The sequence below is a fragment of the Martes martes genome (genome assembly GCF_963455335.1).
Source record: "Martes martes genome assembly, chromosome: 2".
Lineage (NCBI taxonomy): Eukaryota > Metazoa > Chordata > Mammalia > Carnivora > Mustelidae > Martes > Martes martes.
This window is the reverse complement of record NC_137889.1, coordinates 16,701,895-16,727,586: the sequence shown is the minus strand read 5'-3', so window position 1 is coordinate 16,727,586 and position 25,692 is coordinate 16,701,895. Positions and strand designations below refer to the sequence as shown.

At 47.5% G+C, this 25,692-nt stretch overlaps 1 protein-coding gene across 8 annotated transcripts in view; it reads left to right on the top strand.

Annotated features, from left to right (window-relative positions):
• Positions 1-8,057: 8,057 nt before the first annotated feature.
• RBPMS (RNA binding protein, mRNA processing factor) overlaps positions 8,058-25,692 on the top strand; it is a 172,298-nt gene continuing 154,663 nt past the window's right edge. The window contains exons 1-2 of one of the 8 annotated variants that reach the window (XM_080796675.1): positions 8,058-8,234; positions 9,320-9,657. In XM_080796675.1, coding sequence (XP_080652801.1) covers positions 9,592-9,657 — 66 coding nt within the window. In that variant the 5' untranslated portion in view covers positions 8,058-8,234; positions 9,320-9,591. Of the gene's footprint in view, positions 8,235-8,426; positions 8,568-8,973; positions 9,658-25,692 lie in introns of those variants that run through there. The other 7 variants (XM_080796676.1, XM_080796678.1, XM_080796674.1 and 4 more) reach the window with 7 other exon arrangements.

The window sequence follows — 25,692 nt, the reverse complement described above, 5'->3', positions numbered from 1 at the left end:
TCTCTTTATCCTTGTTAGGATCTTTATGCCTTAAAATATTGATGATGACAACAACAAATCTTTTTCATGTTTTTATGAGAGGTTTTGGAACAGAGTGGATTGAAATGTGTCACATGTAGGGACGCCTGAGTAGCTCAGTCGGTTAAGCATCAGACTCATGATTTCCGCTCAGGTCATGATCTCAGGGTCCTGGGATCCAACCCCAAGGTGGGCTCCACGTTCAGTATGGAGTCTGCTGGAGATTCTCTCCCTCGCACTGGCACATATGCACTCTCTCTCTCTCTCTCAAATAAGTAAATAAATCCTTTAAAAATGTGTAAGTGTAACTTGCCATCTTGAAACAATAAAATGTGATAATCCATGTAAAGTTTGGATCACAGTCCCCTGGCTGATGCTGTCTGCTGCTAATATTTTTACGAGCAGGCTTATTATCTTACATCTGACTGCTTGGTCTGTCTCTCTTCTGGCAAGTCTTTCTCCTTGCCCTGTCTAAGCATAGATATCTCCTAAGATTCTAGTCTCTGAAGCTGAAACTCACCTATGATTTCAATTCAGATGGTGCTCAAATATAGACATAATCACCTAACTCTTCCCTATAGACTCATTTTCCAACTATCAGTGTAATCCTGACACTAGCAAACCTCACACGCCTGATGCTGGGTTCCTTACATAGCCATACAATCAGGTCTTCTCCTCTGAACATCTCTTTTTCTTTCTTTTCTTTCTTTCTGGAATCAGCATCACCAGATCCTTGACACCTTGAAAACCTGGCTGTTAGTTCAAATGTTATTTTCCCTTAACCTCTACATCCAATCATTTATCAAATTATGTAGCTTCCCCTTTGTAAATGGCTTTCATTTCCATACCCTTTTTTCATTGCTTGTCCAGTGGGGAAAAAATTCTACATCACTTAAATCTCCTTCGCTAGCCGTTAAAGATTTCTTTCTAAACAGCAATTCTTAATAATGACTAAATGAACTAAGTCCTCAGCCTTACCTCCTAACACGTAAGGTTTCTCCACATTCCAGACAAGTTAGACTATGGTAGACATTAAAAACGTTAAATTTAGCATTTGACCTTTGATTGTTTATAAGCGACTCTCCAAAAGGCCAGAGCATCGCTAATTTATTATTTTCCTGAAGCACAAATTCAAGTTACGTATGCTACAAAGTTGGTGATAGGAAGAGTCACTTAATTATAAGAGTGGCTTGCCAACTGCCTCACAGCCACATCTCACTCTGGCTTTGTCATTTTCTACGTGTCCTCATCTTCGTCAGCAAGTTCCGTTCAAGTTCTGAAGGGACCAGCTATATTTTTCCACTGTACTGTCTCCCCACAGGAAAAGTCCTATGCTAGAAGCTTGTGTGATTTTTGTTTTATAGATAGAACTCTTGGCACCAGGGGTTACTCTCCTTCCTATCCTTGAGAATGCCCAAGGCTTTCTGGTTTCCGGAGCCCTGCTTACATCATTCCCTACCCCAGTGATTCATTATATATTGCTATGTATATATATATATATATATATATATATATATCGCTTAAAAAGATAATCATTAATTCGCTCATGAGAGTGTTTACAGTTTGGTCAGGATTCTGACACAAGGACTTGTTTCTGCTCCGTGTAACGTCAGCTGGGGTGGCTCAGCACAGGGTCTCAACATTCAAGATGGCGCACGTGTAAGGCTGCTTGTTGGCTCCGGCCTGCTGCAGGTAGCTCTGATGAAGCCCTGTGTGGTGGGGTCTGGGGAGATGGGTAGGGCTTGAATTTCTTCCATGTGGGCCTCTCCAGGTAGCTGCTTGGGATTTCTCATTACATGAACGCAGGGTTCCAAGAGGGAGGAAGCAGAAGTTGCCAGAAATCTTTAATGCCTGGGCTCAGAATTCCCAAAAGGTCATTTCTTCCACACTCTACTCGTCAAAGCAGAAATGGGCCCAGCTCAGACTCATGGGGAGGGCACGGAAGCTACAACTCTTGATGGAAAGAGTGGCATGTATGTACAAAAAGGTGAAACTGGGGCACGTGGGCATGTTTGAAGACTAGCTACCACCATTCACCAAATGGCCACAATACACGTGCTTCCCATATGAAAAATACACTTATCTCCTCTCCTAAGATATGAAAATATCCATCCCATTATACGTCAGTTCATAGTCTAGGATGCGGGTGAGCAAACTACAGCATGAAGGCCAACCTGCAAACACGTCCACAACCTGTGGACCATTTTTGTATGATCCCTGTGATAAGAATGGTTTTATATGTTTACAGGGCTATAAAAAACAAAACCGAGAATAAGTGAGAACAATCACACAGGTGACCTGCAAAGTCTCAAATACTTACTATCTGGCCCTATCCAGAAAACGTTTGCTGACGCCTGGTCTAGGATATCAGCTTCTAAATGGGGGTCCAAGGGCAGATGTGGCTCCTTGGGTGTCATTCCTCGACTATAGCTCCTCAGACATAGACCCTCTTGATCTGAAGACCAGTGAGCTAAAGAGACAAAGTATCTATCTCACATACCAAACATCTAATGATAAGGTAGGGACCAAAAACCTGTAATAGACACTTCCATTCAAAAAAGGGGAAAAAACAAGAGGGACATGGAAAATGATTCATAGCAATTCTGAAATCCCACTGGTCAAATGATATCATTTCCTCTTTTTTTTTTTTAAGATTTTTTGGTATTTATTTATTTTATATAGAGAGAAAGAGAGTGAGCAGGGAGAGGAGGAGAGAGGGAGAGAGAGGGACAAGCAGACTCCGCACTGAGCGTAGAGCCTGATGCAGGACTCGATCTCATGACCTTAAGATCGCAGCCTGGAGCCGAAACCAAGAGTTGGTTGCTTAACCGACTGAGCCAGCTAGGTACCCTCAGATCAGTTCCTTAATTTGGCCTACTCCTTCTCTTTGAAAATGATTCTCAGGGGCTCTTTGTACCATATTTTTTTTTTAAAGATTTTATTCATTTATTTGAGAGAGAGAGCACACAGGCCGATGGAGAGGGAGAAGCAAGCTCCCCACTGAGCAAGGAGCCCAATGTGGGGCTCGATCCCAGGACTCTGGGATCGTGACCTGAGTCAAAGGCAGAGGCTTAACCAACTGAGTCCCCCCAGGTCCCCCTTTCCACTCCATCTTAAGTCATCTCCCCTTTTGGCAACAGCCCATAACTTCAGATAAGTAGCTTCCTCAGCCCGCTTCCTGCCTGTGAATTTGACGCTCTGGAGGCTTCTTTTCGTTATGCACAATCTCTACTTCAGTGCAAGCTAGCCGAGATCCTTAAAAGCCATGGGTTTCCTCTGCTTCAGGTTAAAATCACCTCCCTTAGGCAAAAGCCGTACTCCCCTTTCTGAGGGAGGCCTTCTCTACGTTGGGCCAGTGTGAGGCTGCTGTGGGCAACACCACGTAGATTCTTGGAAGTCCTGCTAGTGGAAGGATCTAGGAGGTACCATGTTAAATCTTTCAGAGCTATCAATTTATCTGTGGCTGCAGTGACAAGTTACCCAGAGGTAATGGCTTAAAACAGCAATCTGTTGTGATCTCACAGTTCCTGTCGGTTAGAAATCTAAGGCTCGGCTTAGCTGGGTCCCTCTGCCTCAAGGTTTCTCAAACGTGGCGGCCAAGCTGTCAGCTGGGGGTGTGCTCATGTTTTAGTCAGCTCAGGCTCCCATAACAAAATATCCCAGTTCTGGAGTTTGGGAAGTCCAAGCTCAAGGAGCCAGCCAGTTTAGTTCTCGGTGAGGGGCTTCTTCCTGGCTGGTCGATGGCCACCTGCTCACTGTATCCTATCCTCACAGGGCAGAGAGCAGAAGCTCTGAGGTCTCTTTATCTCTTGTAAGGGCTCTAATCCCATCCCAGGGGCTCCACCCTCATGACCCCATCTAAACCCAATTACCTCCCAAAGGCCCTAATACCATCACACGGGGATTTAGGGCTTCATAATATAAATTGGGGGAGGGAGGGTTGGGGAATACCAGCGTTCAGCCCATAACGGGTCTCATCTAAGGCCGCACTTAGGGAAGACCCACCTCCAAGCTTGCTCGCGTAGTTGTTGGCAGGATTCGGTCCCTTGTGGGTTGTTGGACTGAGAGCGCCATTTCCTTGCTGGTGCTTGGATGAAAGCCACCCTTCTCCTCATCACACGGGCCTCTCCACGGGGCTGCTGGCATCACGGGGCAGCAAGGCACAGCGCAACGAGAGCATGTGTGAAAAGGGAGTCCGGTCCCTCTCAGTCTCATCTTGGAAGTGATACCCATCACTCTTGCCAGACTCCATTCATGAAAAGCAAGTCGCTGGGTCCCGCTCACACTCGAGGGGCTTGAGTAGCAGGAAGTAGGGATCGTTGGGGGCCATGGAGGAGCCTGCCTACCACAGGGTCTTCCGGCCGTACTCTTGTCTTGAACTTCACCCAAGGCCATATTTTCCTGAGAGCACTCTGGATTTGACCTTGGCCCCGAGGCCATATCTTATTTTGAGGGTTTTGTCTTCTGGAGAAGCTGGAAATGACAGTTTTATTTCAAACCCAGCAGGTCCTGGCTTCTTTATGTTTCCTCTAAATTCAGATAAAAAACGAACAGTTCCCTTTTTTTGCTCCTCTCATTTCTCTTGTACTATATCATAAGCATCTCAAAGAAATTCTTCAAACTTTTTTTTTTTTAAGATTTTACTTATTTATTTGGGAGAGTGAGAGAAGAGAGAGAGAGAGCACACACATGGGGTGAGGGGAAGAGAGAGAGAAGCAGGCTTTCCGCTGAGGAGGGAGCCGGATGTGGGGCTTAATCCCAGGAATCCAGGATCATGACCTGAGCTGAAGGTAAATGCTTAACCCACTGAGCCACCCAGGGGCCCCTTCTTCAACCTTTTCAACGTCTATCCAAATAGCTCCTTAGCTAGGTCCGCGTGTTCATTAGGCATCTTTTCTCTCTTTTGTGTGAACCGCAAGCTAGTTTAGCTAATCATTTTTCCAATAGCTAAGTGGATGGACTCCCCCTCTCTCCAGCCTCTAATAACAATATTTAGTACCCCTTAGTAATGCTTGTTGCTGGTGGACTCAGTGTTCTTCTAGCTTCCATCCCCTACCTGGTCCCAAGGCCACTGTCCCATGTTCTAGGATTCTATACCCCAGGACCTCACCTCTAGGCGTGCAATTATGTTTCAGTTCTCTATGGCTGTGTAAGAAAACACCCTCAAACTTAGTGTTTTAAAACAACAGCATTCACTTTTTTGCTAACAATTTTGCAGTTTGGGCATGACTCTGAAGACGGCTCACGTCTTTTCTGTGTGGCGTCAGCTGGGGCGGCTGAACCAGGACCAGAGTATCCGCTTCCAAGAGAACACACTCGAAAGGCTGGCAATTGGTACCAGCTGTCTGCCGGGAGCTCCGCAGGAACTGTGAGCCCGGGACCTGACTCCCTTCCACGTGGGCCTCTCCACGTGGCTGCATGCATTTGTTTCCACAAGTGATTAGAGGGAAATGATTGCATCTCCCAACTATGTAGGAGGTAAAAATCAAGAGGATGTTGCACAACAATGTGCGCGTATTTCACACGACTGAAATGTGCGCTGTGGAGTGGCGTATACAGTGTCGTGTTTTTTAAAAAGTCACAAATCAGGGGAAGAGGGTGATGGCCCGGAGGTGGGTGGAGGTGAAGGGAGAGAGATTTCAAGGATGACACAACCCAATAAAACACAGCCTCTGGCCTCGAGAACTTTCTGGGTCGAGCAGAGGATGCAGAAGTGTGAACAGATATTCTGAACCCCATGTGATAGATACTGTAGCTTTCTGCTGCTGTGTTAGCACAGGTACAAAACCCCTGCCGTGCAAACTGCCTCAAAAAATCTTTAATGTCTGCAGTTCCCAGAGACAAACACTGAAGACATAATGATCAGTTTGGATTTCCTGAAGCAAACCTCAGAATGAACACTGCCAGGGAAACAGAGAGAAGTCCTAAAGCTACAGGTGCATCCAATATTCCCCTTTCCATCTGGCTTGTAACCTCGCAGGCTAGAAGCAATGTGGTAAAGTGGCGGGCAAGGGAGAATGCAGGTGTTTCATGGCCATTAGCCCTATTTTTCTAGGATATAAAATCCCTTTGTTGTCTTGGACCTCATGGTGTGTCCGGAAGCTACTCAGTGCTACTGAGTGAGATCTCACTTTTGAAACGTTGTTTAGAGTAGTAAACAGGCCATAAAGATCATTTATATCCTGAATGATGTCTTTCCTCTCACTGAAGCTTCATAAACAGCCAAAGTCTATTTACAGATTTTCAGGGGGGGGGTTGTTAGTAATATGTGACCCTATTTTCTTCCAAGTCAGTCTACACCATTCTTCATGGAAAGAACAGGAAACTGGAGTCCCTTTTTTCGTGGTGTATCACCCCCATCCCCATAGGCTTTTCTGAAAACACCTTGAATTTCATGCTCACCACTGATAGGCCTCCCTGCTGTGTTGTTAACTGCCTGATGCATCAGGCGACTCGTGGAGTGGTGTGACTTTATTTTTTATTTTTGAAATCTCAACAGCTGTCTCATTCTGAGCAAGCTCTCTATCTAGGTAGGGTCTCTCCCTGCAAAATAATGACTACAGACCACTACCATGAATCTGCCTAGTTGCGTTGTGGTGGCTTTCCATGCTGAGACACGTCTAACTCAGTCCCTCCTGCAGGGTCTTGGAAGGATCTGATGTCATTCAAGGCTGAAAATCAATATCTGATAAGACTTAATGTGTTCATTCATTCAAACACAACCACTGAGTGCCTACTACGTGTCAGGCATTGTCTAGATGCTGGGAACACAACAATGAAAGATCAGACAAAGATCCCCTCATAGCTCTGATTTTCATTTTTTTATCCCAGAGGTTTCTGACTTTTAACAATGGACAAAAGTGCTGGCTTGGCTGAAAGACAAGGAATCAGGTTCTACGCTTGGAAGGAAGCCAGATTTCCCTGGCTGGGGTCGCGGCGGCATCCTGGAATCAGACATCTTCACCTACTCATAAGTGGCGTCCGACTGCAACCATCAATGACTAGATCAATTGTCATTTTTCTTGGGCCTTTGCCAGGCTCCAGCAAGACAATATCTTTCTGTGGAGTGTATTCGGTACCGGGCAAGGGCCAAGGAGGGCAGAGTGCTGGCAGCATTGGTGGCGTGGGGGCCCAAGCCCACCACTCAGCCGTTGCTCAGGAAGACACTGCCCCCTCGTGGCTCCTTCTGTAACTGAAGGAGGGACTGGGAGTGGAAAGAGCTGTGTCCAGGTTTCCAGATTAATGGTGGCCCTTGCCTTTTCTAAACTTCAGTTGCAAGTTCAACAGATTCTTGGCTTATTTTCGTCCAGGATACACCTCCCCCCGCAGAGAGACAGGACATCATGACAGCAATTAAATCTATTCATCAAAATCCTCAGACTCCCCCCACCCCCTCACGCCAAGGAAAAACCCAATAGGTGAATGGAAGTATCACCACTCTTTTTTTTTTTTTTACCCCCCCCTTCTACAACGCTCTTGACGCAAGTATTTTCGTTGCGTTCTGCGATTTGAACCAGGATCCCTGATCACGGTGCCGTGGAGTTGTTTTGGGAATCCTGTCTCTGCAGCACCGGCTCAAACTCCCGAAAAGCAGGAGCCTTATCTTCATCCCCACCCCCATCCCACTCCCAGGAGCACTTAAACCACTATAGGGTGAAGAATGTCTGGGGGAGGGGGAGCAGAGAGAGATAAACAGTGAAGCAAGCAAATAAACAAAAATTGTGATTGGTGCTGTGAAGAAAGGAACAGCGTGCTGTGGGAGAGAATTCCTGGGCGTGGGAAGTGAGGGAGAACCTACTGATACATGCAGTTTTAAATTTATGTGTTTATGATACCGGAATGGAGAAGCTCCCTACGGCCCCCGGAAAAATGGAAATTTCCTTAATAATAACACTAGCTTCCAAGTTCCTGTAAACCTAAACTGGGCAGGCATGGGTGCTGCATGCTATAGGTCCACCAACCTGTAATCTCCTTTAATTGCAACCCCCTGGGAGGTAACTCTAACTACTCCCATTTCACAGGTGAGGAAACAAAACCACGCAGTCCTCGGGCATAAACAAGGCGTTGTGTGCTGACCTCCCAGAATGCTGAGCCTTCTTTCTTCTCTGAGCCGCTTTGACCCTCTGAAGATCATCCGTGTTGGTCTCCAGTTCGGCTCGCTGGGAGGAATAGTCACTTAGCCAACAAGTATTTATTGAGTGCCTACTGAATACCAGGTAGCGTATTTAAATAGCTGCGGGATTATAAAGATAAAGAGGGCACGGTGTTGTCCTGCGGGAAGGCTCTCCCTGAAGAGTAAGGGAGGCAGCCAGGTAAACAAATAATTCCAGGACGGTCTGATAAGGGTGAGAGGAGGCTGAGCAGGGGGGGCCCGTGAAGCCTAGAGGAGAGCCAAGGCGGGTGCGGGGAGGCTGGGAGGTTTGGGAGGACCCGGCTGCGCCCGGACGTCGCTCGTTCTCTCGCATCCTGTCATTTCGAGCTGCCCACGAGGAAGGGAGGAAATAGGTCCGAGCCGGCACTGAGAAGGAGGGGCAGGCGCAGGGACAGGGGTGCGAATCCCCGCGGGAAGCAGGCCCCCCGCAGTAGCCCGTCACGCTTCCCGGGCGTCGCGCTGGCTCCCCGAGGCCCCGCTCCGAGCTGGCGCGCACCGCCACGCGAGTCCGCCAACTCCCAACCGGCCGGGCCGCCGGGGCCCCCAGGGGCCGAGGAAGCCGGAGGACCCGGCCTCCCTCCCTCCCGCGCCTCTGCCCTCGCCCTCCGACCTACCGCGGAGTCTGGGGGCTGGGGTCGGCCGCTTCCGCCTGCGGCCCGCGGCCCCTCCCCGGCGCGCGCCATCCGGCCGCGGGGCAGCCCCTCCTCCCGCGGGGGGCTTCTCCGTCCCGCGTCCCGTCCCTCCGGGCTGAAGCCGGCAGCCCACGTCTAGGGAGGGCGGAGGGAGGAGGAGGAGGAGGAGGAGGAGGAGGAGGAGGAGGAGGAGGAGCGGGAGGAGAGAGGGGAGGGAGGAGAGCGAGAGAAAGGGAGCTGCTTGGATCCCGTACTTCCCAGAGCCTGCCTGGAGCGCGCACTCAGCGGCTCTCCGGGTCCCAGTGTCCCAGCCGCGGCCCGCGCCCCGCACCGCCGCCTCCCTCGGTCTGGGCACCCCTCGCCCCCTCCCTCCGGCCCCCGCCAGGCTCGGGCAGCGGCCGCCCCCAGCCCCCGCTCGGCCACATCCCCAACTCTCCGGGCTCCCTCCTGGGACGCGCGCCCTCGCCCCATCCTTTCTTCCTTCCTTCCTTCCCTCGCGCCCGCCCTCCCTCTCCAGGTCTCCCTCCCGGGGCCCGATTGTCTCCGTCCCCTGCCCAGCCGGCCCGCGCCGCGCCCTGCCCGGAGTCTCCCTCGCACTTCCTGGGTCGCCCGGCGCCGCAGTCTCGCCTGGCCTCGGGAGCCCGAGCCGCCGCTGCCCCCGGCTCCAGCCCCCGCAGCCCGCGGCGCCCGCCCGAGGGAGCCCCGGCGCCCGGGGAAGGGAAAAGTGGGCGAGCGCGCCCTCGCCCAGCCCCGCGCCCCAGCCCTGCCCGGCGAGGAAGGACCGGGAAGATGAACAACGGCGGCAAAGCCGAGAAGGAGAACACCCCGAACGAGGCGAACCTTCAGGAGGAAGAGGTACTGCGGGGCTCGCAGCCGCGGGGGTACGACCCGGGGCGCCGGCCGCGGGCTTCCTCCCGCGTGCGGGCGGCCGGCGGGGCGCGGGCGCCGACCCCGGGGCGCCGCAGTCCGGGGTTTGGGAAATGCCCTCGCCGCGAGGCACAGCCCCACACTGTGGCTCCGGGAGGGGGGGGGGCCTCTTCCGAGAGCGTGTTTTTGTGGGTTCCTAAAATTGCGTAACTTTAAGGACTTTTCGGAGACTTTTGTAAGTATAATGCTCAGCTTTGTTTGCGTGGGATTTTAAAAGCGGAATCGAGAGCTGACTCCTGGGTGACCTCCGTTTATGGGGACCCGGAGGGTCAGGACTTAATTCTGCGACGGGGGCCGGAGGTTGTGGGGTGTGTGTGTGTGTGTGTGCGGGGTGAGGAAAGAACTCGGGGAAAGTTCTCGTGAAAAGACACCTTCTGTTCCCTGCCCCCTCCCTTGCAGTGTTAAAAAGTTCTTGGTGAAATATCTTCCCAGCCGAGGCATTTTGGATTAATAGATAACTCATCGGCTGCATTCTTTTCTGATGAGTCAAAAGACCCCGAATGTGGGTGATTAGGTTTTGTCAATTTAGGGGTGATGCGGGGGGGGGCGTGGGGGGAGCCGAAGCAAAGAGTTCAGAACTTTACAGTTGACCAAGCGATCGTCTGGGCTGTTTTAATGGGACTTTGACTTCTGAGCGTAAATTTTAGGTGGTGTGTCCGTAACAACGTTAAAAATGTTGCGGCGGGCGGCGGTGCCTTCCGTGGGTGGAAACAAAATTTAACCGTGGGAGGGAACTCCTGATCGGACGTTTCAGAATTTTGTAGTTTGGCTATTTGCGGTGTCCTTTTTAAATGGCTTTGTTCCTGCAGGTACGTTGCCCGGAGTCCAAGAAACAATAACTTTTTTCAAGGATCCCACATAGCTGAGTTCTTAAACATTCTGAAAAGAACTTGAGTGTAGATGCAGGAAAGTACGCATCTAGATATGACCTGTAACGTATTCTTAGAGGTCTGGCGTTCCACTGTATAAACTTAACAGGATGGTAAACTGATTGCAAGTCGGTTAGGGTGTTGAGATTATTATGGAGATAATGTGTTGCGTGCAAACTGAGATTCTGAGAGTGAAACCAAATGTTGGGGAGGACTTAATTGGTTCTTGTAAGTCTTCAGCACTTTGTCCACTTGTGAAAAGGGAACTGTTTAAATGAAGATAGAGGGACCTAGGACCATGCAAATCAATGCGAAACACTAGATTTTACTCTTAGCCCATTTGTATGGGGCAACTCACCTGAATCGCAGTACGCTGAAAATTTGCTTTCACACCTGAGAGTAACTGCGCTTTTTATTACAAACTATTATTTTGAAAACTGTTATTTACATGCTAGTTCTTTGGGGCTACTGAGGGTCCTCCCTTTTCAGAGAGAAGGAGACCTGAATTGCAAGTTCCACTTTTTTTTCTTGACTCTTAACTGGCTGCTTTGCTATTTATTTTCCCTGCCCTTGAAATAAAATTTTAAAAATGACAAGTGCGCTTCTCTAAGGAGTTGCTATATTTAACTAATTCACCTAAACACACCCATTGCTTCAGAAACCTTTCTATTTCACTAAGATGGGCAGTCTGTTTATTCCTAAGGGTAGGAATGTATTGTGCGAAACCCTCTTGCTCTGCTCTCCCAGCTGAGAACTCTTCGTAAATGGAAAAAGTTAATCAGGCAGACCCAAAGGCTTTTTTTTTTCCCTCTCGGTAGGTAGCAAAAGAGGTTTAAGTGTTCCACAACCATAACCTACTTAACTTGAGAAAATTAAGTAGAGAAAAATCCCATTTCTTTGACTTAACCCATCTCTGCCTCATGCGTTCAGGACTGGGGTGTTGTTGGTCCTGTTGGTGGGGCGCTGTAATGTGTAGGTTGTGTACCAGCAGAATCATAGGTGAGCTTGCTTACTGCCTCTCACCTGCCCTGTTGTCCTGACCATGTTCCTTTTCAGGAGGCAATGGCATGTGGCTCTATGACGGGTCAGCAGTTTTGGCAAGACAGTTATTTTAATACTCAGTGGACAGTTAAGATTTTAGAGCCCATATCAGAGGTGGAGTCTATAAAGACAGAGACACCATGAAGAGATAGGGATTAAAATGTTAAACATTCAGGAAAAGAAAGGAAATAGGCCTTGAGTGATCCAGGTAATTTTGCACTAATTCCCTGTTTTGAGTTTGTTTTGTTTTTGATAAACTCTAACCTCCTCCCCCCCCAACCCTGAAAGCCACAAGTAAAATAAATATGGTATTTGGGGAGTCCCATTAATGTGCTCAGCATTATACGAAAACCACTGCCCTGGACCCTTTCCCTGCCCACCCAGTGATCAGCAATTTGTTCTCAAACACATTTAAAAGCCTTGACTGAGGACTTCAGTAAACAGAACACACACATATAAAATGTATCTACACATAATGACAAGAGGGGAAAAATGTGTTTTGTTGTCATTTCTGGTGGCCGTTGAGCTGACTTGGAAAAGCCAGGCCAATCATCATCAAGAGAAAATAGTTTATTTCCTAGAACATCAGGGCGTTTAGGCTCTCTCTACCACTTCAGAGAATCCGAGGGTTGGGTTTGTTTTTTTTTTTTTCCCCTCTATTTTTTAAATGAGTTCCTTTTCTCTTCCAGTACATTTTAGTCCTGTAGGAGAGCTTTTAAAGCTTACTCTGAAATAATTGATACTGAGACATTTACTTAGTTCCAACTGTATAGACTGAACAGCCCCGGGTTTAGGAGAATTTCTGCAGCTTTTTGAGGTTGGAAGTTTGAAAACTTGGACAGGACATAGTCTTCTGCTTTGGATCGTATTTAAAGCTTTGAGGAAAAATTCTGAAGATTTGGCTAGCTGTAGAAGAGATAATACATCTGGCTTCCTGTGTTCTGTATATGTGTGTTTGTCTACAACATGGCCCTTTTTCTTTTTTAAGATTTTATTTACTTATTTGACAGAGATCACAAGTAGGCAGAGAGGCAGGCAGAGAGAGAGAGAAGGAGGAAGCAGGCTCCCTGCTGAGCAGAGAGCCCGATGTGGGCTCGATCCCAGGACCCTGGGATCATGACCTGAGCCAAAGGCAGAGGCTTTAACCCACTGAGCCACCCAGGCGCTCCATGCAACATTGCCCTTCAAAGAGAAGCCGTTGTCAAAATCTTTAACTGGGATCTGAGATTTATAGGGCTTATGTATAGGGCATTAGATAATTTCTTACATCATTTCACAGTTGATAAAACCCTAGAATTTTCTGTCCGACTTTGGACCAGGCAATATTCTCTTTAAACACCTTTGGCAGTTTGACCTGGACCAGACTTTATTAAAATCAGTAGATCTGCGTAGAAACATACTCCGGTGGTTGTCTTGTTGAGTTTTATGTATTGAGACTTTTTTCTACCTGGTAGTAGATAGAAATTTGTTTTTGGTTACTTAATTTTCAAAAAAAAATTTTAAATCAGATAAATATGTAATTTGGTTTTGCTTTTACTTTTATCTGGGTCCTTGAGCATTTTTCAGGCTGGTCACAAACATTTTCTAAAAGGTGGTTTATTGGAGTGGTAAATAGCAACTTTTCCTTAAACTGACGTGAACTTTCTTGTACTTAAAACTCAAAAAGCAAAAAACTTGGCATTGTTGGGATATTGACTGAAAAGATGTTTGGCAGATGTTGGGCAGGAATCCTGTAAAGTTGGTTCTTCACAAGCTAATACAAATTTTTACCTCACTTTCCTTTTAAAGTGCTTAGTGGGGCGCCGGGCTGGCTGTGTCGGTAGAGCACGTGACTCTTGATCTCCGGGTCATGAGTTTGAGCCCCTGCTTGGGTGTAGAGCTTACTTAAAAACCAAAAAACTTAAAAAAAAAAAAAAAAAAAAAAAAAAAAAGTTGCTCCGCAATCTTGCCTAGGTATTGGGGCCATGAAGAAAACTGTTTTCTCCAATTGGCCCCCAGAAAGGGTCAGTTTGTGGCAGCCTCGGGCTTTCAGATGGGCATGAAGCTAATCTACATTATGACTTGGGCAACGTACAGAATCAGAATAGTTTTATACAGTTCGACCATGTCTGGAGGCTGTTATTGCAAATCAGATCTAATGCAGCAAAACCTATTTCAGCCTTCGAATAGGCTTTGGGGATCCTTTTAAAAGGAAAGCACAGTGACTTCCCAGTCAGATGCTCAAGAAGGCTGCAGATACGGCATGCGCTTTTGAGCTGTTTTTCCAGGAGTGGTTTTTAAAATTTCCCTCATAAACCCTTGAGCTCTGGTGCAGTCTTTGTTTCCCAGGGCATTTGTTTGTTGGGTGGATTGTTTGAAAGGGTGGACGTTCTTTTCCAGAGTTGCTTTTGTCTGGTATTTGTGGGTTTGTATTTGTGCTTCAAGGACGGAATTCGGGGTGGGTGATGGGGCAAGTAAGTGATCACTGATACATCGCAAGGTGACACAAGCCAGTGCGGCTTTGTCTTACCCAGGGAGGTTGCTAAGTAAATCATGCTTATAATTTGTGAAAGAGAATAGTAGCCACGAAAAGCCGTGCTTTTAAAGGATGTATATGTATATGCATACATTTATTTTTGTTGTTGTTGGCTCAAAGTAGCAGAAGTGCGTTCTCTTACTGTTCTAGGGGCCAGAAATCTGGAATTGAGGTGTCTGCATTGCCTCATGCCCTCTGAAGGCTGTATGGGAGAATCGGACTTGTTCTTCCCAGCTTCTGACAGCATTTTAATTGAGGGCATAATGGTCAATATTATGACATTAAAGGAAAGCGGATGTAAAAGTTCTGTGTGATGCCAGTTCTTTAAACAAAACCAAATAGGAAAAAAAAATAATAAAAATTATTAGATTTGCTTTTCTATGCTTTCTGAATTTTCTTAAAATGAGCGTGTGAGCAAAAATGTCCAGAAAACCCCCCAAACAAACCCAACTGTCTTTTTCTTTGAGTATTCCATGAAATTTCTTTGCTGTATCTATAGATGTCAATAAACCATTGGTTTGGTCCCGCTTTCTTTTGCTCACAAGTCTTGCTGCCGAAGTGGGCCTTTTCAGTTCCATGGAGCCTTTCTCTGTAATACTGATCTCACTCATTCCTTTTCTCCTGGCTCATTTCAGGGACCTTTAGCTGCTCACCGTGTTCTAACGTGGTTTCTCAGTGCATCCTTGTACCATACCGCTCAGTCCTCTGATGGGTCCTTCAGCACGGATCCGTTCTCTGGACAACAGAGTCCAAACTTGACAATCATCGTTGCCCTCCTGTACCCCCATGCTCTGTAAACCATTCGCTTCAACCATCTTTTCCCTCTTGATCTAGCTTGAGCTGCTTTCAAGGCAGGAGCCGAGTTTCAGCCTACATTGTACAGATTCCTGTCACCCAAAGGTTCTATCCCAAAAAGATGGCTGTGCTCAGAATTCTGGTCGAAGTGCTTTGCTCTCTCCAAGTCCTGGATCCTTACCTTCTTTAATGTATTTTTTTTAAACATTTTTTTTTAAAGATTTTATTTATTCATTTGACAGGCAGAGAGACGGGGGGGGGGGGGGGAAGCAGGCTCCCCGCCGAGCAGAGAGCCTGACGCAGGGCTCGATCCCAGAACCCTGAGATCATGATCCAAGCCGAAGACAGGCCCAACGCACTGAGCCACCCAGGCGCCCCTGTATTTTTTTTTTTTTTTTTTTTTTTTAAAGATTGATGCCTCCTTGTCACCGTATTCCCAATATTCAACTCCCACCCAAATACACTACTCCAATACCAGATGGATACCGCACACGCTTATTCATGTGTATGCGTAGAATTCTTTATAAGTGCATAATCTAAAACGGGAAATCCTCTTCTGGGAAGGGTTGGTGAGGATGACTTGGTACAGGTAGGCTGTTAAACGGCAGCCTCTTGTTTACTGTGGAGGTCCTTGCCCACTGGGAAATTAGGCAAGTTGTGCATGGATCAGCTGGGGAATTACCTCCCTCCACCTGCCACCCGCAACCTCCACTTGCGTGTGCCCGGGGCCTCCGAACGCCACGGCGCGCCCGCTTCTCAGGTGTGTTTTTGGGTCTTCACCTCTAGAATTTGGTCGGTGCCATGGAACTCCGTTTGACCTTTTGGACGCGGGCTTCTGGAAGCTTTGGCGAGGTGGGAGAGGACGGGGCTCCCTGTGTTCCCAGACAAGCCTGCTCTGTATGATAGTCACTTTGGAATGTTTGTGTTCAGTTTCATTTGGCACCTTAGTGTCTGCCTGGGGGAAGGGGAGAGGGAATGCAAATGTCCCACCCCCCCCTCCCCGAACTGTGCTTGCTTTGGTCAGAGAAAAAACCGAGGAAGGAATGAGGGGAATGACCCTTAATAACAGCTGGAGCAGAAGTGGCTGCCGGGCTCCGTGGGCTGGAGGGCAGCTGCGACGGGGTATTTAAATTGATGCTGTGATGGGAGGATGCCCTCCTGCGATGGGGATGCCTTCCTTGATGTGTGGGGAAGACTGGGGTGAGGACTCCTTGCACTCCCATCCCTATCTTGAAAGAGTCCTGGGAGAATATTGGAGACGATTTCCGTGCATCATTCGGGGGTGGGGGGCATGGCTGCATAGGTGGGGGCTCATCGCTGAAGTTGTTGCCTGGCTGTTGTTTTTGTGACAGAAAAAGAAATACTGGGATATTTGATCCAGAGCAGTTCTCCAAAGTCTTTTTAATCTGTTCACTCCAGAAGCAATGATTGCTAACTTCTGAGTATTTACTTCTGGTTATGTACCGGGTACTGGGCACTTTATGCACAAACTCCATTATTTTATCCTCCCCAGTGAGCCAAGGGAGGTGCTAGGATGGTGATGAGCCTCGTCTTACGGGAGGTGACCTGGAGTGCAGGCTGGTGTGCGGGGCCCTACGAGAGCTAGTGCTGCGGGTCGCTCGCGCGGGATTGGGGTGCGGACGGCCGGGTGAACAGGTGGGATGATGCAGGGGCTCGAGTGGTGTCAGCGTTGGGAACACAGCGCTGCGAGGACGGAGGGTGAAGGCCTCGTGTCAAAGAGCGGACATTCGAGCGAAGGTTCTCCATGAAGATTCTGCCAGATGAGGAAAAGGTTGAGACGGTGGGTGGAAGATTGGCCTGTGTGGAGACCCAGGCTTGAGAGAAGTTGGGGGGACAGCAAGCCAGGCATCGCAGGAGAGAAAGGGAAGGTGAGGGCGAGGCTGGGGAGCGGCCCTGGTAGGGGAGAAAGCGGAGCAGCAGCCTTTCATGCCGGGGGTATCGGACTCCCCTCTGTGGTTGGATGTCCCCTGCCATGCAGCCGGGACCTGGCACTCCGGAACCTTCCAGAGGGAAAGGGGATGCAGCAGGTTTGGGGAAGAGTTGAGAGAAGACGAGGCTGGTCCTGCAAGGATCCTAGTCTCCGAGGAAAGCGGCGGCGACGTGGCCCCATGTATTCTGGGGCCTCAGTCCCTGTCAGCACAAAGGGGAGATGGGGAGTTGCATTCTGGAAGCTTCTCAGAGTTTCTCCTCTGGACGGCCAGCCAAATGGTGGTCCTGTTCGTAGAAGTAGCAAATTGAGTGGTTGAAAAGGGCAGAGAAGGCCATGAGGAGGTGAAGGTGGTGGGGTTGGAGATACCGAGGAGCCATCTGGTCCTGGGAGCAATTTTCAGTACAGTTTAAGCGTATAGGGCCGGTAATTGAGAAGGTGGGAGATGCGAAGGAGCGCCTGGAAAACTGAAGGGCGGTGTGGGACTCTGGTTCCTGGGGAACTTGTGAGGGTAGGCCACAAGAGCCAAATACATCCACCTGACACTTGAGGGTAGATAAAAACAAAACTGAAAACTTTGAGGGAAGGGGAAGACCTGGAAATGCTCGAAAAAATTGAAACAAAATTTTTAAAGCACATTTTAATTTAGGAACATCAGAATGTATCCTGTATCCCCTAGTGTTTAACCTAATAGCATTCAGTGCGCTGATCCGTTCGAAAGCCCGAGTGTGGGAGGGAAGCTTGGAAAAATCTAGGTGTATATAGTATTTCCCATGCACTTTTTTTTTTTTTTTTGGGCTTTCATCAGCGGACTCTGAAAATTGTTTTCCTCTATGATTTGCATTTAATTCTGAGGCTTTTGTTTCTCCCGCTTTTCTTTTTCCAATGCTGTTACTCTAGCCTAGAAGGGAAAATCAAACTATCCTAAGGCTTTTGTAGATGGGTTTGGAAGATAAAGGGGAAAGACTTAGAGAAATGTTTCTCTCATGGTTTTTGGTTCTGTTTTGACTTAATTGGGTGGGGAGTAAGATGAGCCTTTTGCCAGACCCCAGACTCATTCTTTGGGTCCTCTTTTCCATGGATTCATCTAGTGCTTTCCTTAAAGTTGGGAAAGCTTGCTGCTCACAACTACGTGTCAACCCTTGAAGAAAGAAAGGCGGTCTGGGAATTTAAGAAAAACAACCACCTGCATTTGTATTCCTCATAGGTTCCCCCCCCCCCCCCCCCGTGCACCCATTATGATGCAGGTTATGTAGAATCCTAGAGGGGGGACAAGAAAATGGCAGTAATAAATGCCAGTCACACCGGGAGGATAGTTCCAAATTCCAGGTTGCACTACAGCATTGTCACACAAATTTAAAATGCCGAAGGAATGCTGACGCAGCCCACCTCCATCCTGGGGGCCCCCAGGATTTTGCAAAGGTTAAGAGAAATCTGGGAGTCTGAGAACTGAGGTGCATCTCCCCAGCCCGATGCAAGTCAGAGACTGGTTTCTGCATTCTACTCCTCTTTAACTCTCTCGTGGGTCAGTTTTGAAATGCTGTTCCTCTGCTCATCCTGAATTAATGTCACCATGTAGATAGGCTGGTAGGTGGCCAGCATTATCCCAAGAGAAATCCTAGAGATTAAAAACAACAACAACAAAACCCAAAGCAAAAACAAAACACACCTGCTTTTGCTTGAATTCCCCAGGATTGTTTTGTGAGCGTTTCTGTCCTGCCCACCTCTATGGGATGGGCAGTTGGGGCCTCCTGAGAGAAGGCACAGCACAGAAAGTGCTACCTTATTACAGAAGTACCAGAATCTCCTTTGTGCTCTGAGGGGAAGTGCTACAAAAGTGTAATTACTTTCCCCAGCATGTGTGATTTACAGGACTTAAAAATGTGTGAGTTTCCAAAGAGGCATCTCTTTTTAAATACAGTATCCCTCTAGAAGCCAACAGGATGTGTTTGGGGGCTGGGTGAGGGTCTCTGTCTCTGACACACGCAGGCACACACACACACACACACAGTCTCTTTCACTCCCTCTTCCCCTCTCTCTGTCTCAGGCACACGCACACACGCTTCTGTCCTGTGCCTGCCCAGGGATGCTGGGTGACAGGAGCCTGAAACCACTGGGAATTGCTTCTCCTAAAAGCCCTCTGGGCCTTCCTTATCAGCACAAAGAAACCTGCCAAGAGCTGGAGTCCAGTGTTGATTCCGCCTCCACCCCAACCCCGCCCAGCCCAGCCCCCCAGCCCAGTTCCTTCTTTTCCAGGGTCTCCTGGTTGTTTCCCACTACTGAGTAAGGGACTGTTAGATCACTGAGACCATCTTGGTTGCACAAATCTTTTTCCATCTTACGTGTTAGAGAACTGGAGAGTTGAAGATCAGGTGCATACCCAAATGTAATTGAACTTGTAAAAGCTTTTATGGATTTTTTTTTTTTTTTTGCACGTTCCTTAAGCATTTACAGAGCAATGTCTACTCTGTTTTTTAAAAAAGTTGCACTTTAACAAACCAAATGAGGTGTTACCATCCCATGGTTTAGGTCTAAGAAAACTGAGGCTCTGAGAGATTAAGCAATTTGTCTGAAGTTTTAGTGCTGGTGGGTAAGAGCTTAAAATTTTTCCAGTGGTGCACGAGGTCCATGTGATCAGGGCCCTGCTGGTTTCTGACCTCATCTACCAGGAATCACAACCTCATTCATCATGCTTCAGCTGCTTGGGCCTTATTTAGGTATCTCCTACTTGCCAAACTTGTTTCTGCCTCAGGGCCTTTGTGTGTGCTGTTGGGTCTGCCTGAAAAATCCTACCCCCAGATATTTACATGGCAGCCTCATCCTTGTCGTTCCTTCAGATCTCGGTTCAGGTGTTACCCAGAGAGATGTACGATCTCCAGGTTTAAAGGACCCCACATTCCCAAGCGCTCTCCTATCCCTCTTTTATTTTCCCGGTCATTCTTACTCAGTGACATTACTTAATGTACTTGTCTTATACTCCTGGAATGTTACTCCCTAGCAGCAGCGACCTCTGTCTTGTTTAAGGCTGTAACCCTCAATGCCTAGAACAGTGCCTGGAACTGCCCAATAAATTTGTTAAGTGACGGGGAATATGAACCACCCTGTCAAACTTGGGGCCCATGTAAGATGCCACATTGTCCTAAACCTTCTCCAGCAGTTTTGAATTAAATGTTGATTATCGCTGCCTTCAAGATGATCATTTCTGGATGCCCATTCCCACTTAATTACAGCAGAAAGTAAAATCCTCACATAGTTTGTAAGCCAGAAACTTTATTTTTTGTTTTTTTAAGTTTTTAATTCCAGCTAGTTAACCTACAGTGTCCTATCGGTCTCTGAGCCAGAAATTTTAGGTGGTACGTGATTTGGTCCTTTGTCTGGGGGTATAGGTAGCCGTTTGGCACACATGAGGGAATCCTTGTCTTTGTCCAGACAGAACAGAAACCTAGCACAAAATTCCGCAGAACCGGGAGTGTGATGTGGGCCGGCAAGGCGTGATTACATAGAAGTAGGGCAAGATGAATTGGATTCCTGTTCTGCAGATGTGTCTGTGGGGTTGCAAAGGGTTAATGTTAGTAACCCAGGTGGAATTGATTTGGAGATAGACTTAGCACTCTCCTTTGATTTAGTCTAGCCCCAAGCTCAACTGGGCTTTCCTCCTCCTGCCTACAAAAGGCCTAGCTCAGGATAAGGCAGGCTTTAGCCAGACCAATCCAGCCTTTAAGCACCTGTACGGGCTGCCACGAAGGAAGCCTAATCTGGGCTCTGTGAACCTTTCTGCAGGAGGCACTGTGCAGTCACCGATTCTACCTGCTTGTCAGCCTCACAGCCTCACAGGCTCAGACTGTTTTTACTTCTTATAAAGCAGAGCAGATGACATTTCCGGAAGAAAAACATGTAAGTCGTCATTACTTTGGTCACTAGACTGCCTGTTAATTGAGCATACTGATGTGCTCGTGAACATGCAGGCCGTTGGATTCATCCCCAATTACGGCATTTATGTCCTCGTCCTTGACCTTGAGCAAACTTCTTAAACTTAACTGTCATCCATTGTCCTTTAGTCCTTAGAGACCCTGGTTTATAGACAGTGGTATAGAAGGCCTTTGATCAGTCAAGTTCTTGACCAAATCCATCCTCTTCATTTTTTTTTCCTCCCTTTTCCTTGCTGAGGGACCAAGGACAAGTCCTGTAAGCTGCTTGCTTTGACATTTAAGTTCATTTCCTGAACTAAATTGGGAGGATTGGATAGACAATGCCTGCTGTGCACGAAAAGAATCCTGACTCCACTCCTGTGTTTCTCTGCCTCATACCCCTTCTGACCCCCAGTAGAGAGGATGCCGCCCTGGTGGCCTGCTAGCCAAGTTCCGTCTCGGGTGGAGGGTGTAGGCTGTTGGAGGCGGGGGGGGGGATTGGGGGAGCTGGTTTTTTTTTTTTTTTTAATTTTATTTATTTATTTGACAGAGAGAGATCACAAGTAGGCAGAGACGCAGGCAGAGAGAGTGCGAGGGAAGCAGGCTCCCTGCCAAGCAGAGAGCCCGATGCGGGACTCGATCCCAGGACCCCGAGATCATGACCCGAGCCGAAGGCAGCGGCTTAAACCACTGAGCCACCCAGGCGCCCCATGGGGGGCTGGTTTTAAGCCTGAAATTTTGTTTTGCTTTGTTGTTGTTTTTTTTAATTTTTTTTTTTTTTTTTTTTTTTTTTTTAACCAAGAAAATCAATGCTTCTCCTTGAGAAATGGGTGGGAGTTTCTGGGTGTGAGCTAAGGGCAGGAAATGACCCTCTCTAAACAAAAGGACTCTTTAAGGCCCATCCTGAGTCTTTGTGTTTGGAGAAGGGGTTATGCAGAAAACCTGAGCTACAAAATTAATCTCTGTTTAGCCATCATGGGGGAGGGGAGGAAGAAGATGCCTTCCCTGAGGCCTTCCCTGCTCGCCCTCCCAAGTGTCCCAGGTGGTACCCACTGTGAGTACCAGAGTGGTTTAAGAATTGGACCTGGAGAGGCTCTTTGGGATAGTAGGATTTCTTACCCCCCTCCAACCCCCCCCTCCCCCCCGGAGCCAAGAAGGATCCAGGTTAGGCAGAATTACATGCTGTGTGGCTTTCATCTTTAATCTGGGCTTCTTGGAAAAACCCATCACCAGCAAAATGCAGAGAGACAGAACGAGGAAGGGGTGGCGGGGGGGGGGGGGGGGAGAAGCTGTTTTGTATGATCTAGGTCTCTGTAAGTAAAGGTGGGTTTATAAATGAATCAGATTTGAATTACTGTGTTAACTGCTTTTCATTCTTCTAAGTCTATAGGGGCGATCCAATAATAGTGAGTGACCTCTGCCTCTGGACTAACAGGGGATTTGTAATCATTTGCTGTGTTAGACAGCAGGCCCATCCGAAGAAATGTCGGGCCTTGCCCCTGCTTTGGAATGCTCCCACACTTTAGAGCGACTGCTCATTATTATCACTATTTGTACAGTGGGATCCTGAATTTATATTGCTAGCGAAGTAGTTCTGTCTTATCAAAATTATTTTGCCTTTACAAATTCTTGCTGACTTGCTGCAGTGAACTTCTTCTCTTCCAGGCACACCATTTCTTTTTTTTTTTTTTTCCCTTTCGGGAATATAAATCTTCCCACTAATAATTAGAAACACACATTTTGTTGAAAATGGTTTTGTGGTTTACTGAGTTTTCAGAACACTTGAAAACGACAAACATCTTTTCAAAGAACATTGTTGCCTCCCTATTTTCAGGCTTTATAGTGTAACTGTATTTTTAGAAAGGCCTGCTGATGTCTTTGGTGGGCGCTGGTGTGCTGGGGGAGAGATGGTTCACTTCACGGCACCAGAGTCTTAACAGCACAGAGAAGATTGAAGCTGCTGCCCAGATTCTGGTGTGAAAGGGCTTTGTTCCTGTCCTCAATGTGTTGGAAGACTGTATCTTTAAGTATGCATTGAGGAGCGCAGTATTTGAAAGAGACCCAATCCTTGTAAAATTCCAGGGCTTACAGGGGAAAAATGATTCTCGTTGAGGATTTCAGTGTCTGATGTGTTGATAGGTTTCTGAATACATGAACTTTGGAGAAGGGTTACTGTTCGTTGTGGTGGTAATTTACACACGTGGAGATGCATAGGGAGGCTTATATATACATTGTACACTTTGCGTGTGTGTTTCGGGTTTTTAAAGTATTCTGCGTTTTTAAAGTATCCCGCTACTTTCCGGTTATTATCTCTGGTAACATCATTTATTTTTATGAAGAAAAGACAAAAACAACAGTGATAATCTATGCCCGACATTCAAGCGGCTTATAACTAGGCAGTGCCTGGCGCAGGAATGCTTTGCCTCGAGACCGTTTCTGTGTCAGCCTTGCAGGCAATGGTGAGGAAGACGGAACATTCCCAAACCAGGGTAGCTCACCTAGCTTCGTTTGTAGTTTCGTTGGGTTCAGAGATGGAGTGGATCTGGTTTTACTGGGCGGAGGAGCGCCCAGTAAACTGTCCGTCTTCATGCAGCTACTGGCAAACCTTGAAGCTAAGTGAACATGTCCTGATCCGGAATGTTTGTCCCTTCTCTCCATGTTCTTGGATGATCAAAGGGAAATGTCTTGCCCTTTGCAAGACCAGCATCTGTTGCCATCTGGTCCCAGTGCACCCAGCCTGCGGACTCTGTATCTTAAAAACAGAAGTCAGTGGGAAGGGGAGCGGGGCGGGGGAAACAAAGCCTCAAAAATGCTTATGGGGCTTGGGAATATTGTGATTTTCTGATTTTGGCAAACCAGATGTTGGAGAAGCTTTAGCTCTTAACTGTCCTTTCCTCTCCATTCCATATGCCCCACAGGCCTTTAATCAACAGGAAAATTGTTCTTGTTTCTGCTGTAAGTCATGGGTCATGATTATGCAGAGAAATCTTGTTGGTATGAGCTTATCCTGAAGTCAACAAAAAGAATGTTTTTCCCCCGTACTCCTTAATAAAGGCAGCCCAAATGGAACTTGGGTGCTCCTCAGTGCTGAGGAGACCCAGGCATAGAAATGCATTCGTGTGACCTGGGTCCTCCCACTCATTCCAGTGCTCTCTGAAATCTCTCCACAAAACTAATGTGCATTGTGTTTTCCCAAATGAAATTGCAGTCCTAGGCCTTGGAAAGTTTGCCATAAATACCTCCTCTCCCTCCCCATTTCAAATGGGTAAATTTTCAGAGGAAATTTCCCCTATAGGGGTGGGATAGAGAAAGCATCTTATTCATTGTGGAGCCCTGAGGTGGCTGGCTTTTGTGGGAGCTCTAGGATAGTTAATGTAATTTTTTTTGTTGCTGTATTGGACATTTGTGTGCCCACGCCCACGGCGCTGGGCTGCGGCTAGCTTCACTGTACCGCAGAGATTTCCTCCTGGGATATTTTTGCTTATTTTAAATCCTATTATGCACTTAATTCTACTGGTCATTTCTCCCAACAGTCCTCAAAGGAAGGGTAGTAATGTATTGCTTCTATTTGAGAGATTAAAATAATGGTAATGAATCCACTGGATTTTTAATTTCTTTGATTTTTGGGATGGAGAATCCTTTCTAAGATTCCTAAACCAATTTGTTCACCTAATTGGATCACCTTGTGTCCCAGGTTTCTTTTCACTCTTTCTTCCTGGAGAATAAATTCACCTGCATTATCCTCCTCCTTTCCCTACCGCTACTCTCCTCAAATGCAGGTAAACAAAAACCAAAAACACCCCCAGCCCCGAACAATCCTACCGTTCTTTCCTCCGCAACCACTGTTAAAACGTAGTGTCTTTCCTTTTCTCCCTGTGTACAAGCACACTCCCTTCTATTTTAACAAAAATGAGATCATACTATAAAAGTGTTTACATTCAGAATTTTTTTTTTTTTTTGAAACTTAGCATTATGTCATGAACATCTTTGCGTGCCAGTGGATGCACTTCTGCCTCATTTTTAATTCTTCATACGATGCCGTCCGGATGGGCCTTAATGTGTTTTACCCATCCCTTACTGCGCGTGGGGCTGGGTTTCCAGCTTTGTGATCTGGATGCCGTGTACACTCTGTGTACACCCGCGGTGATTTCCTAAGCTTCAGCTCTTGGAACTGGAATTTCTGGGTCAAAGGGCATGCATTCTTCTTAAGACATTTGATGTTTATTGCCAAGTCTCCGAAACACTGTACTAACTTACACTCCCGCCGAGACCGTCAGCAGGCCCCTTTTTCCTGCACCCCCCCATGGCTGCAGTTTTAAAAATGTTTTCAAAGGTTGCTCCTCTGTGGAGTTTTCCACACTTGCCCTCTGGGATTCATCATTAATATTCCTGTCTGATCCGCACCACACTTGGACGTTACGTATTGACTTAAACAACCAAAAAAAAAGCCCCACCCCATGTCAAGACCTCTCCGGATTGTTTCTTGTACTGCTGTAGGCCCTGAGATGCTCCGTTTCTGGAGCGGTCCTTCTCGAGTTTAGTGGAACACCATGAATTGTGCTGATTTTGTGATCTTCGTGTATTAGGTCCTTGATAGATGTATTTTTTGCTGGCTCTAAATCCGGTAACCGGCGAAGAGGCCAGTACCTGAGGTGTTCTTGGTGCATGTGTAGAGCATCTCCGTGAATCCGTCCCAGCGGTTTTCAGGGGAACCAACGACCCTGCCGGGTTAAGAACTGAGTTGTAAGAGCTGTCCCGTTGTGGAAACCTGGGTCTCAGAACCGGTGGGTACATCCCCATCTCTGCTTTTCTTGACCTTCTTGGACACCCCGGTCAGTTTGACATAAGTTTTGGAGGACCGCTAACTATGACATCTGTGGAAGGAGC